Source organism: Eimeria acervulina, genomic scaffold (assembly GCF_000499425.1).
Source record: "Eimeria acervulina Houghton genomic scaffold, Eah_scaff170, whole genome shotgun sequence".
In the NCBI taxonomy this organism is placed as follows: Eukaryota; Apicomplexa; class Conoidasida; order Eucoccidiorida; family Eimeriidae; genus Eimeria; species Eimeria acervulina.
In genome coordinates this window covers 1-12,914 of record NW_013550143.1, presented here as the reverse complement: position 1 = coordinate 12,914, position 12,914 = coordinate 1, and the positions used below count along the sequence as shown (strand labels likewise).

Sequence of the window (12,914 nt, the reverse complement as noted above, 5' to 3'; positions counted from 1 at the left end):
TGCTGCTGCTTGTGTTGCTGCTGTCAATGCTGCTGCTGCTGCTGCTCCTGCACGTTATTTCAATATCTGTAGCAGCAGCAACGGCAGCAATTTAAGCTGCTTGTTCTCTCTCCTTGTCTATTAGAGATACTGCAGCTGGGGCTCTACTTTATATTTATTTGTTGCTGCTGTTTATTTATTTGCTGCTGCTGTTTACTTACTTGCTGCTGCTGTCTATCTGTTTGCTGCTGCTGTTTACTTACTTGCTGCTGCTGTTTACTTACTTGCTGCTGCTGTTTATTTATTTGCTGCTGCTGTTTATTTATTTGCTGCTGCTGTTTATTTATTTGCTGCCCTTAGGCGATGTCTGTATTTATTTCTTCACTCTGTTTATTTATTTAATTAATTAATTTTATTTATTTAATTAATTTATTTTATTTATTTAATTAAACTGTTTAAATTAATTAGATGGACTTTATACATTATATTTATATATGCATATATGTTCATATATATATATATCATTATATATATAATATACATATAATTTATATAATATATAATATCTATTCTATAGTATACATAATAAATAAATAAATAAATAAATAAATAAATAAATATATTTATATATATATAATATATAATTAAGATGAAGCTCTATGTTCTTATGAATATAAACAAACAAATAGGGGGGACTAAGTAAATTAGACGAACAGAATAACCAAACAACAATAAATAAATAAATAAATAATTAATTAATTAATTAATTAATTAATTAATTAATGTATATTTGTTTATGTGCATGCAGAGGCACGAAGATGCGGCTAGGTAGGCGTATTGGTTGGTTAGGTTTATTAATATTATATATATTATTGATATATATATTTGTCTCTTCTTCTTCATCTGCAAGCTGGACAGCAAAGAAGTTAGCAGGAAGTCAATGGCGGAATGGTAATAGATTAATAGCAACAGCATTAGGCAGGGGGCATCAGGAATTAAAAGGCCTAATAGCGTTATTACCGCCTGAGTCGCAAGAGCAGTATAAACAAATAGCTGAGAGATATGCAGACAGCGCTGAATCAAGAGCGAAGGCTACAACTGCTGCTGCTGCTGCTGCTCTTGAAGAGCATATGAGGCATCTTCTGCAGCAAGCGGAGATCGTGCTGTCTGCTGTTATGGGTGGAGGCCCATCAACATCAGCAGCAGCAGCAGCAGCAGCAGCAGCAGGAGCAGCAGCAGGGAGAGGCGGTATGCATCAGCAGCATGGGCCGTATGGGGGTCTTGGTGGTGGTGCAGCAGGAGATGCTATTCTGGATCCTCTGCAGCAGCAGTTGCTGCAGCTAGAGCAGCAGCAGCAGCAGCAGCTACAGGAAGTTATGGTGCAAATGCAGAGAACTCAGCAAGCAGAGAGACAGAAAGTTGAGCAGAAGCTTATAGAAGCAAGACAGCAGCACATAGAGCTGCAGCAGCAGAGCAGCAAGATACGCAGTTTGCTGGTTTCGTGTGAAGCAGGCTTAGCAGAAGTACAGCGAGGTATAAAAGAGTTAAAGAAGGGCGAAACTTTAATAGAACAAACAACATTAACTTTAGAAGCTACCTTGCAGCGTCTAGTAAACTCAGACGGGACGGGCTTTGATATGGGCGACTTAGGTATAGTAGATGATAAGACATATTTAGACACAAAGATTATGCTAGGGAGACAGCTGCAAGGTGTTAACGGTTTACTAGGAAAGGTTGCTGCTGGGCTAGAAGAAGCAGAAGCAGCAGCAACACGACTGTCTCTACAAGGGCCTTCAGGGAGACAGGTTGCGGAGCAGCTGCTGCAGGGTTGCGCAGATATTCAGCTAGCTCTTCGTACACAAGAAGAGCATCTTAGAGATGTAGTTGCTGCCTTAGAAGCAAAGCAGATTGCGTGTGATAAGACTATGCAGGAGCTTAAGACAGCAATTGAAGCTGCTCTGGCTAAGTACGCGGAGGTGCTGCAGCAGCAGGTGCAGCAGCAGCAGCAGCAGATCATGGCAGCAGCAGAAGCACTTCTTGCTGCAGCAACAGCAGATGCAGAAAGACTCAAGCAGCAGCTGGACGCAGAGATAAATAAACTTGTTTCAGGTAATGTATCGACTGATCTTGCTAACGAACAGCTGCGAGTGATGCAGCAAGCTGTTGCTGCATGGGAGGCAGCTGTGGGTCATTCGGTTGCTGCTATAGATACATTGCTTGATGCTGCTGCTTCTGCTGCTGCTTCTGCTGCTGCTCTTCCTCCCCCGCATGTAGTAGATACATCAGGGCTTTCACAGGCTGTGCAGCAGACGCATGAAGTTAAAAAAGCTATCAGGAAGCAAAGAGCAGAGCTGCAGCAGATGCTAGGGGTTATGAGTGCACAACTTAGAGAAGGACAGAGACAGCAGCAGCAGCAGCAGATGTTTCAACTGCAGCAGCAGCAGCAGCAGCAGCATCAAGGCCTCTTTTCTATTCAGCCAATTAAACAAGGGCCGACTTCAGATCCTTATTCTGGATATCTCCTTCCTAGTCAGGTACAGCAGCCGCAGCAGCCGCAGCAGCCGCAGCAGCATATGCCGCACCAGTTTATGCATCCTCCGCAGCATCTGGGTCGTCTGCTGCAGCACCCAACAGGGTTTACGCAGCAGCAGCAGTACCCGGCAGGGTTCCCGCAGCAGCAGCAGCACCCAGCAGGGTTCCCGCAGCAGCAGCAGCAGATGCAGCAGCGAGGTTCATCTCACCAACCTCAGCAGCATCCCTTCACGGGGGGCCCTACGATAGACTGGGGAGGGGTACCTTGAACATTTTACTGCTTTGTTTGCTACAGAGAGCACCAGCTGCTGCTGCTGCTGCTGTTGTTGAAGCAGCAGCTGCTGCGGCTGCTGCACGAACAGTAACAGCAGCAGAAGCAGCAGATGCACCAGCAACAGCAAATGCAGCAGCAGCAAGCAAATGCAGGAAATGCAACTGCAGCAGCAATCGCAGCTATGACAGCAACAACGGCCGCAGCGACAGCAGCAGCAGCAGCAGCAGCAGCAGCAGCAAAAGCAGCAGCAGCAGCAGCAGCAGCAGCAGCAGCAACAACAACAGAGGGAAAAGGGGGGTAGGATTTTTTGCAGGCCATGTTGTTTGGTTTGTTTGCTTGGAGGGTCTTTACTAATGCACTTTAATGAAAACCCTAAACCCTAAGGGTTTGCAATTCAGTATTAAACCCTGAGGGTTTATTATTATTATATAAACCCTAAGGGTTCTTTATTCTGAAACTGTAGGATTGCTTTGTCTCCTGGCTATCTTCGTTTGCTCTCGCGCTGCCTCCTTTCGCTCCCCCTGCACCCTTTGTAGGGTTTAGGGTTTAGGGTTTAGGGTTAGGGTTTAGGGTTTAGGGTTAAGTTCAGGAGCGTTTACCAGCGTTGCTTATTGCTGTATTAGGGTTTGTTTGGGTCTACAGGGATTATTATTAGTAGGGTTTAGGGTTTATTGCTGTTATTATTTATTAGGGTTTATTAGGGCTTATTAGGCTAAATATTTATTAGGGTTGTCTATAGAAGGGTTATTAATTAGGGTTTAGGGTTTAGGGTTTAGGGTTTTCTATTTAAAATTCAATGGCCTTTGTCTACGGTTGTTTGCCGCGCAAACAAACCCTAAAAACACTGACAGCTGCCAAAACACAGGCAGCAGCAGCAGGTGCTGCAGCAGCAGCAGGTGCTGCTGCTGTTGCTGCTGCAGCAGCAACAGCTGCTGCTGCAATGCGAGTTGTTGTGCATCTACAGGAGAGAGGCAGCAGCCTGAGGTTACGCTGTCTATACACCCCAAACTGAAGACCCCCCATTTGGTTGCCTGCTGCTGCATTGAAATACCTGCTGCTGCTGTTGCCGCTGCTGCTGGTGCAGCAGCAACAGCGGCGTCAGCAGCAGCAGAAGCAGCAGCAGAACAGGCTGCAACAGCAGAAGCGGCAGCAGCAGAATGCGCTGCAGCAAAAGCAGCGAACGTGCTACTGCTGCTGCTGCTGCAGCAGCTGAAAACGCTGCAGCAGCAGCTGCTCTTGGAGCAGCTGAAAGCGCAGCAGCAGCAGCAGCTCTTGCAGCAGCAGAACGTGCTGCAGCAGCAGCAGCAGCAACAGCAGCAGCAGCAGCATCACTCTGCTTCAAGTCTTTCAGCGACTCTAGATACTGCAGCAATAAGGGTAGCGTATGCCTGTCTAGGAGTCCCTAGTTGAGATGTATAGACAGGTAGAGGGTCTAGCAGCTGCAGCAGCAAATGCCGCAGAGCAGCAAATTCTTCTGCTGCTGCTGCACCTAGCAACTCAGGGGGAGGTAGAAACTGCGCTGGTGTTAATGCAGGAAGGAGCTCAAGACGCTCCCATATGGAGAGAGCAGCAATGCCTCCTGGTTGTGCTGCTGCTGCTGCTGCTGCTGCTGCTGAAGCAGCAACATTCGCAGCAACTGCTGCTGCTGCATGCGGGGCTACAGGGTCCACCCCAATGCTGCTGCTCTCTGAGGGGTGGCAGGTAGAGCGTCTTTTGCTGCTGCATGCAGTAACAAACCGCCTGTCTGCTGGGTGTAGCTGCAGCAGGAGCTGCCGCTGCTGCTGCGGCACCTGCTGTGGGGCCCTGCTGCTGCTGCTGCTGTTGCTGCTGCTGCTGCTGTTTGCTGGCACTCGTCGGAGGCCGCTGGTTTCATTCTTTGAGCTTTCTTGCCAAGGGATGCGAGCTGTCGTTGCTGCTGCAGTTGCTGCTGCATTTGCTGCTGCAGTTGCTGCTGCAGTTGCTGCTGCAGTTGCTGCTGCTGCCTGTTGCTGCTGCTGCAAGCGAGTTTCGTGTGCACCTTTATATGGGTGTGCAGCGTTATTGCGCTCGGGTGTATGCGTTGTTGCTGCAGAAGCAGCAGCTGCAGCAGCAGCAGCTTCAGCAGCAGCATTTGCTGCAGCAGCAGCAGCAGCAGCAGCTCTTGCAGCAGCAGGATGAGGAATAGCATTGCTCTGAAGTCTAGTTAAAGCAGAGAAGCAAAGACAGCTGATAATTTGTGTCTTCTCGCAGAAAAGAAGACCAACCTCAGTAGGCAGAAGCAGCTGCTGCAGCAGCAGCGGGTGCTGCAGCAAAAAGATATTATGAAGGCTTCTTGCGTCTAATATATCACACAATACAAAAGCAAGCAGCTGCAGCAAAGTATGCGTCTGTGTTAAGCGTACACCGTAGTTAACATGTTCTTTAGGAGGAATGTCTTTTGGCTGCTGCTGCTGAGGGTACAGGAAGAGGCTTTGATAAGCAGGAAAAGAAAGAGCTGCTGCTGCTGCTGCTGCTGCTGAAGCAGCAGATGCTGCTGCTGCTGCTGCTGCTGCTGCAGGAGATGAACGCCCCCCCACACTTATCCCTGCTGCTGCAGCAACTTTGCTGCAAATAGAAGCACTAGAAGCACCAGATGAAGGAGACAAAATATCAACGCCTTCGCGGCTATTTGGAGACATCGTAAGACATCGCGTGCTGCTGCTGGGAGTTGTTGTTGCTGCTGTCGTACAAGTAGGAGACACTTGCTGCTGCTGCTGCTGCTGCTGCAATGCTACACCTTTCTTCTGCAGCTGTTGCTGCAGGTGTTGCTGCTGCTGCTGCATCATCAATAGTTGCTGTTGCTGTTGCTGCTGCTGCTGTGTTTGCTGTTTATGAAGCATATGTTGCATTTGCTGCTGATTGGTCTGCTGTTGCATCTGGTGCTGCATTTGCTGCTGCATTTGCTGCTGCTGCATTTGCTGCTGCTGCATTTGCTGCTGCTGCTGCTGCATGCAGCAATAATGTAGGAAGTTATTGGGGTCTCTGAGTCTCCTTTGTATTGCTGCATGCGCTGTCTCCTCTCTAAGCCCTGCTCTTGAAAACTGTGATGTTTGTTTGCTTTTAGCTAAGACAGCAAGGATATAAGCAGCAAGGAGACAGGGTATATGAGGACACGAATAAACAACCCGTCTGCCGCAGCACCAATCAAGAAGCAAAGGGTCTGCTGCTTCTAAAGAGAAAGGAGCAGATAATGAGCAGTCTAAGTCTATAGCAACAACTCTAACTTTTGCTGCTGGGCTTAGAAATGCAAGCTGCGTTAATTCCATGGCGCTCCGAGGTTTGCTGCTGCTGCTGCTGCTGCTGCTGCTGTTGCTGTTGCTGCTGGATGCTGCTGCTTGCATGCGGGACGACGTGCTTGAAACACCCGCTTTCTTACGCGCAGGTGCTGCAGCACCTGCAGCAAAAACTGCAGCAGCACCACCACCTGCTGCAGCAACACCTGCAGCAAATGTCATTTCCTGCTGCGTGTTCCCGCTGCTGCTGCCTTGCCCTTTCTGCTGCTGCTGCTGCTGCTGCTGCTGCTGCGTGTGGGGTTGGGGCAGCTGAACAGAGACGAGTATATTCTTAGGATTGAAGTCGAAGGCATACAGCTGGGCTTCAGCAGCAACAAATGCATAGGCTTGCGTAACCTCCTTGCAGATATGAAGGAGACGCTTCGCTACAGTAGAGTTTTTCTGTCTCCTTTCTAGTCCTAAAGGATCTATACTTCTATGAAAGTGCCAGGATAAGACAGTTAATTGACATGCATCAGGGATATGCTCCATTATATACCCGCACACTTTGCTTCTTCGCCTCTGCTGCTGCTGCTGCTGCTGCTGCTGCTGCTGCTGCTGCTGCTGCTGCTGGGAGGATGTTGCAGGTGCAGCACAACCAAAACTGTACCAATCGCCTTCTAGATAGCATAAAGGGCGGCAAAAATATCTCTCGTTGCTGCTGTTGCTGCTGCTCAGGGGTGCACCAGCACCATCATCTACCCCAGAAGCAGCAGGAGACTTCACTTCCTGCTCCTGCTGCTGCTGCTGTTGTTGCTGTTGCTGCTGCTCTGCAGGATGCAGGCGCGTCCCTGGTGGCATATTCCCTGCTGTTGCTGTTGCTGCTGCAGCGGGCGCAGCTGCAGCAGCACCCGTATCCGCATGCGCAGCATCCGCAGCAGCCGCAGCAGCCGCAGCAGCAGCAGCAGCAGCAGCAGCAGCTTGGCGTTTTTTGCGTTGCTGCTGGCTGTGTATACACTCGAGCTTAACAAGGTTCTCCCAGCCTTGTCTAATGTACATGCATGCAGCAGCATCAGACTGCAGAGCTAGCTTCAGAGCGCAGCTCTTACCCGCTAACTCTACTAGAAAGACATGCCCCATAGCCCCGCTACCTAGCGGCTGCTGCAGCAGCAAAGTTGAAGTGTCTCCCCAGCTGCTTCTTCTAGGGTTTTGCCAGCGTGAAGATGAAAATGTCTCTCCTTCTGCTGAGTACGGCAGCAGCTGATGAACAGCTACAAAAGGAATACGCTGCTGCGTTGCAGCTTTCTGCTGCGCAGCACCAGCAGCAGCACCTGCTGCAGCAGCAGCAGCAGCAGCAGCAGCAGTAGTCCCGGCACCTGCACCACCAGCCAAGCCACCGCCAGCAGCAGCTGCTGCTGCGCTGCAGCCGCTAGGAGCAGAAGCACCCCTCCATAGCCGACTCACGGGATTTGGCGAAGCCCGCTGCTGCTGCTGCTGCTGCTGCTTCGCCTGCTGCAGCTGCTGCTGTGCTGCTGCAGCAGCTGCTGCATCTACACCACCTGGAGGTGAAGAGACCCTCGAAGGACGCCGGCTAGACTGACGGCAGCCCATGCGGTCTTGCTGCTCTGCAGCAGCAGCCGCTGCTGCTGCTGCTGCTTCTGCTGCTGAGGCTGCTGCGGAGGGAGAAGTGATGAGCGCTGGCGGACGTACACCGGAAGCATACGGTTCCAAGGTCAGAGGCTGCTGCTGCTGCTGCTGCTGCTGTTGCAGATGCTGCTGCTGCTGATTCGAATCAATATTCTCGCAGCTGCTCTGACGTTTGTGGTGTAGCCGCTGCAGCAGTTGCTGCTGCTGCTGCTGCTGCTGCAGATGGAAGTCTCTTGGCGTACCGTCTACTGCACAGGGAGAGTAAAGGCCTTCAGAATCTCCAACAAGTTGCTGCTGCTGCAGCAGCAACGGGGACCGCTCAGCTGCAGCACGATGCAGCAGCTGTTGCTGCAGTTGCTGAAGCTGCTGCAGCTGGGGGTGCTGGGTAACTGATCTCCTGAGTTGCTGCTGCTGTTGCTGCTGCTGCGGTTGCTGTTGCTGCTGCTGCAGCAGCTGGAAATGCTGACAAATTCTAAGGGTCCTCAGACTTGGGTTCTTGCGGATGCTGTCTGTCTCGCCGTCAGTGGCTGTTGCTGCATGCAGCAGTAGCTGCTGCTGCTGTTGCTGCTGCTGCTGCTGCTGGCTGGGAGGCGAGGAGTGAACAGACTCCGCAAGGGGTGTAAAAGCACCTTCTAAATCTTCTGCTGCTGGATGCTGCTGCGTGCAGCTGTACTGTGTTGTTGCAGTCGGTGGCGACAGCCCGTCTGCTGCTGCAGCGCCTGCTGCTGCTGCTGCTGCTGCTGCTGCTGCTGCAGCTGTTGTCGGGTCAGCAGCAACTGCACCACCACCTGTACAAAATATTCCGTATCTGCTGGCTGCTTCAAAGCTGCTCAGGCGGTTGATGCTGTAGCGTTGCTGCTGTTGTTGTTGCTGCTGCTGCTGCTGTTGCTGCAGCTGCAGAACGGGTCCGCCGTGCAGAGTCTGCTGAGGCAGCAAGATTCCGATTGGCTGCTGCTGTTGCTGCTGCAGTTGCAGCTGCTGTTGCCAGTGTTGCTGCTGCTGCTGCTGCTGCTGCTGCTGCTGGCGTTGCTGGCAGAGTTGTACAGCTTGGCGTTCGTCAGTAGCGGTTTGCGTTGTTTCGTACACCTGCTGCTGTTGCTGCTGCTGCTGCTGCTGCTGCTGCTGCTGCTGCTGCTGCTGGTGCTGGTTATTCAGGTGCTGCTGACGCATCGTGGCCTTTAGTAGAGGCACTTCAGGCTTACCCTGTTCCGCGGATAGGAGCAGCAGCAGCAAAAACAGAAGTTGCAGCCATCGGTCTTCGCCTTTAGGCTCTTGCTGTGCGCAACGCTCCCCCAGAGGGTTTAGGGTTTAGGGTTTAGGGTTTAGGGTTTAGGGTTTACGGGTGCGCTGGGAAAAAAACAGCCCATCCGCTCTCCAGCTCGCTGCTCCCTAAGAGTGGGGTTTGTTTGCCCTAGGGTTTAGGGTTTAGGGTTTAGGGTTTGGTGTTTAGAGCAAAAACTTGTTGACAAAGGATGATGACAAAAGAAAAAAGCCGTTCACTGACACGCCCATGAGGAGAGCGGAATGCATTTGAAGTGAAGGGAATTTAGGGTTTAGGGTTTAGGGTTTAGGGTTTAGGGTTTTTTTGCATGGGGCGGGCGATAGCAGCCAACATACACAAAACAGACAAATATAAAACCCAAAAACTCAAATTTCATTGTTTTCAAACCCTAAAAAGCTGTTTAATTCGGCTGCAGCAGCGCAGGGCAGGTAGTAGAGTCTGCTGCTGCACGCGCAGCGGCCACCGCAGGTAGAGAGTGCTCTATATCAGGGTCAAAACGCTAGTTTTTTCTCGTTTTTTCCGTGAAATAACATTAAACATATAATTAATATATTTTTACAAACATGTTTCATCAAAAATAACCAAAAAATACCACAGTTAGCCCAACCGACGCTCGCGCTCACCACCACTGGTGAGTCCATTGGCCTGCGGTGTATGCACAGACACCCCAGTGTAACGACAGCAACAAAAGGAGGAAAATTAATTATTTTTAAATTATTAATTTTAAAAATAAAATATAATTCTTGCAAAACAAACATTGTATTGTTTCACCAACCAGTTTGATACCTTTCTTCTGCCCTTGTTCTTACCTTCGTCAGCGTCAGCATACAAAAAAAACTAATACACTTCGTCTTATATGCTCGTATATACACCTGGTCTTGTTTCTGGTGCGTATTGTGCTTCTTTTGCTTCGTCTGCTGCAGCAGCAGCAGCAGCAACAGCAAAAGCGAGCGGCACAAGCAAACAGCGACAGCTGACGTGCTGACAGCGCGGTTGTCTGTTACTTCCTTTTTTAAGACCTTCCCTAAACCCTAAACCCTAAACCCTAAACCCTTGCGTGGTGATAATAGGAGAAGGCAATGCACAGGCATTTGAGCAGCAGTGAATGATCTTCTTGTGCCGCCCTAAACCCTAAACCCTAAACCCTCCAGGGATATTCATGCGCTTGACGAGGCCTGCAACAAATCCCCAAACCCTAAACCCTAAGCACTAAGCACTATAACCTACACCGTAAACCCTATACCCTGAACAGCAAAGGAGACACAACTCTAGGGCTGGACGACTATGCCCCTATGCGACTAAAACCCTAAACCCTAAACCCTAAACCCCAAAACCTAAGTGCGATAGGCGCCCTTTGAGCTTAAAAATGCAAACCCGCTGTACACCCAGAAATGCAAATGACGCTTTTTAGGAGAGCGGCACAGCAGGAAGCTTCGGCAGCAGGCTGCTGCAGCACCCTGCTGCTGCTGCTGCAGCGGGCCTTGTCTTTGTCTCTTTTGCTTCCCAGCTCTTTAAGTCTCCTTTTGTCTCCCGCACTTGAGGAGAAAGCGAGTTGTTGTCTCCAGTAGCCTGTTGGCTAGCTGGGCCTAGCTAGCGAGTGGGTTGTGTAAGCAACTAACCACTAGCTAGCTGGCATCTAGCTGCTAGCTAGCTGGTAGCTAGCTAGCTGGTTGCTAGCTAGCTAGGCAGCCATAACGCACCGGTAGTCTGACAGAGGCAACAGACAGCCGGGCTTAAAACGAAGTTTAATTGCGTCGGGCTAGCTAGCTAGCTAGGTAGGTAGCCATCCAGCTAGCTAGCCAACTAGCTAGCCAGAGAACCTAGCTAGGAGGCTCGCTAGCCAGCTTACTCGCGTAACTAGCTAGCTAGCTAGCTAGCGAGCTATCTACAAAGCTAGGTAGATAGGTAGCTAGCAGCCTACGCAGCAATCAAGCAAGCAAGAAAGCTAGCTAGCTAGCTAGCTAGCTACTCTACTCGAAGAATGTTGTTTTCATTGCCCCCAGCATCCCGCGCTGTTGGCGAGCCGTGACAGCAAACCCACTCACCGTCAACTACGAGCTTATACGTGTACCTGCACATTCACTCAAACCCTAAACCCTAAACCCTAAACCCTTAACCCTAAACCCTAAACCCTAAACCCTAAGCCATAAACCGTAAACCCTAAACCCTACACTCCAGACCCCATGCATCCGAGAGACAAAAAAAAGCCGACGCATCGCCAACTGCCACCCGCATAGGCCACAACACAAACCCTAAACCCTAAACCCTAAACCCTAAACCCTAAATTCCTCACTCTCCAGGAGGTAGCGCTAGAGAGATAGAGAAGGCCTGGACTGCATTATCCCAAGTCAAAGGCCGCCGTACGCGCCAGTCGTCGAAGCTCCCTGTAGACAAACCCTAAACCCTAAACCCTAAACCCTAGATCCTAAGCTCTAAACCCTAAACCCTAAGTCTGAAACTGTTTGTCTTTAAGGGAATGCTATGCAGGCATTAGAAGGAAGTTTCGCGCTGCCAGTGGAGTGCGAGTTGTTGCAAAACTAGGGTTTCAAGGAATTAGGGTTTAGGGTTTAGGGTTTAGGGTTTACCAGCCACGGCGACAGAGCGGGGTCTCGGCTTTGCTTGAGGGGGTATATATCGAATTACACTGGGGAGCAGCTTTTTTGTTCTGCTGGCGTGGCTAGCTGCCTTCTCCGCGCTGCTGCTGCTGCTGCTGCTGCTGCTGCTGGTGCGGCTGCGGGCAGTAGTAGGTTCGTCTCCGCTGCTGCTGGTGCTGGTGCTGCTGCTGCTGCTGCTGCTGCTGGTATATATACGCAGCTTCTTCTTTGAGCGGCCTTTGCTAGCTGCTGATGCCGGCAGCGCCCAGAATTCTGCTGCTGCTTCGGCTTGCTGCTGCAGCAGCTGCAGCTGCTGCTGCTGCTGTTGCTGCTGCTGCTGCTGCTCTTTCTCCTGGAGGCTTCCCCAGCTGCTAGCAGCAGGACAAGGAATGCCTGTTGCTGCTGCAGCTAGCTGATCTTTCCTACGGCGCCAGGCCCCCTCCGACCACTCTGGGAGCGACTCATAGATTTGCTGCACCTGCAAAGCCACCACCCTACACCCAACGCCTAGCTAGCTAGCTAGCTACCTAGCTGGCGAGCTAGCTGGGTAGCTAGCTAGCTAGCACAGGGTCCCCGAGGGGTTTGACTCTAATACAGGTATTCTGGTCGTCGCTGCAGCCCGGCTGGGGCTCGCTGAGCTCGGCCGCCGCTAGTTCGCTAGCTAGCTAGCTAGCTAGGTAAATGTGTGGGTAGCTGGCTAGCTAGCTAGCTGTGTGGGTAGCTGGCTAGCTAGCTGTGTGGGTAGCTGGCTAGCTAGCTGTGTGAGTAGCTGGCAGGCTGGCTAACTGTGTGGGTAACTGGCTAGCTAGCTAGCTAGTTAGCTAGCTAACTAGCTAGCTAGCTGAGTACCTTGTTTTCGTTGATAGGGATTTTGTTTCTAAGGCGAGCGAATTCACAGAGCCAGGCCCAGCTGCTGCACTCGCAGCTAACAACCGACTGGCGAGCTAGCTGCCGCAGCAAGGTGTACTTCTCCTTGTCGCTGCAAAACCCCAAACCCTAAACCGTAAACCCTAAACCCTTAAGCTTTAACCTTAAACCCGAAACTCTAGCTCTCAAGAAACATCGCCAGCAGCTAAAAGCAAGGGGACGCTCCAACACCTTCTGTAACTGCCAAGCAATGAAGGCTGATAGGGTTTAGGGTTAGGGTTTAGGGTTTAGGGTTTAGGGTTTGCTGACTCAAAGACTCGTATTGCTCTTTCCATTGCATAAAGGAGATCGCCTGAGGTGTAATTCATAAAAGAAAATCCGTTGCCAGTGCCGGCAGCAGGAACGAACTCCACTACTGTGTCTTTCAATCCCCCAGTATGGAAGGCTGCACGCAAACCCTAAACCCTAAACCCTAAACCCTAAACCCTAAACCCTAAACCCTAAACCCT

The 12,914-nt window shown here is 50.7% G+C and overlaps 3 protein-coding genes across 3 annotated transcripts; 1 reads left to right on the top strand and 2 right to left on the bottom strand.

Moving 5' to 3' along the window:
* Positions 1-1,109: 1,109 nt before the first annotated feature.
* Positions 1,110-2,780, top strand: EAH_00022900 (hypothetical protein, conserved; the record flags this gene model as incomplete). The annotated part of the gene is made up of 1 exon (XM_013396889.1): positions 1,110-2,780. One exon carries the CDS (start codon positions 1,110-1,112, stop codon positions 2,778-2,780), a length of 1,671 nt encoding a protein of 556 aa, XP_013252343.1.
* Positions 2,781-4,113: 1,333 nt separating this feature from the next.
* EAH_00022890 (hypothetical protein, conserved) lies at positions 4,114-8,832 on the bottom strand (the record flags this gene model as incomplete). Its single annotated transcript, XM_013396888.1, has 1 exon — positions 4,114-8,832. The coding sequence occupies one exon, from the start codon at positions 8,830-8,832 to the stop codon at positions 4,114-4,116; it is 4,719 nt and encodes a 1,572-aa protein (XP_013252342.1).
* Positions 8,833-10,909: 2,077 nt separating this feature from the next.
* Positions 10,910-12,850, bottom strand: EAH_00022880 (Alpha amylase domain-containing protein, related; the record flags this gene model as incomplete). Its single annotated transcript, XM_013396887.1, has 5 exons — positions 10,910-11,015; positions 11,238-11,328; positions 11,530-12,016; positions 12,388-12,517; positions 12,715-12,850. Coding segments are annotated over 5 exons (950 nt in total), but the record flags the coding sequence as incomplete, so codon positions are not given.
* Positions 12,851-12,914: the final 64 nt, after the last annotated feature.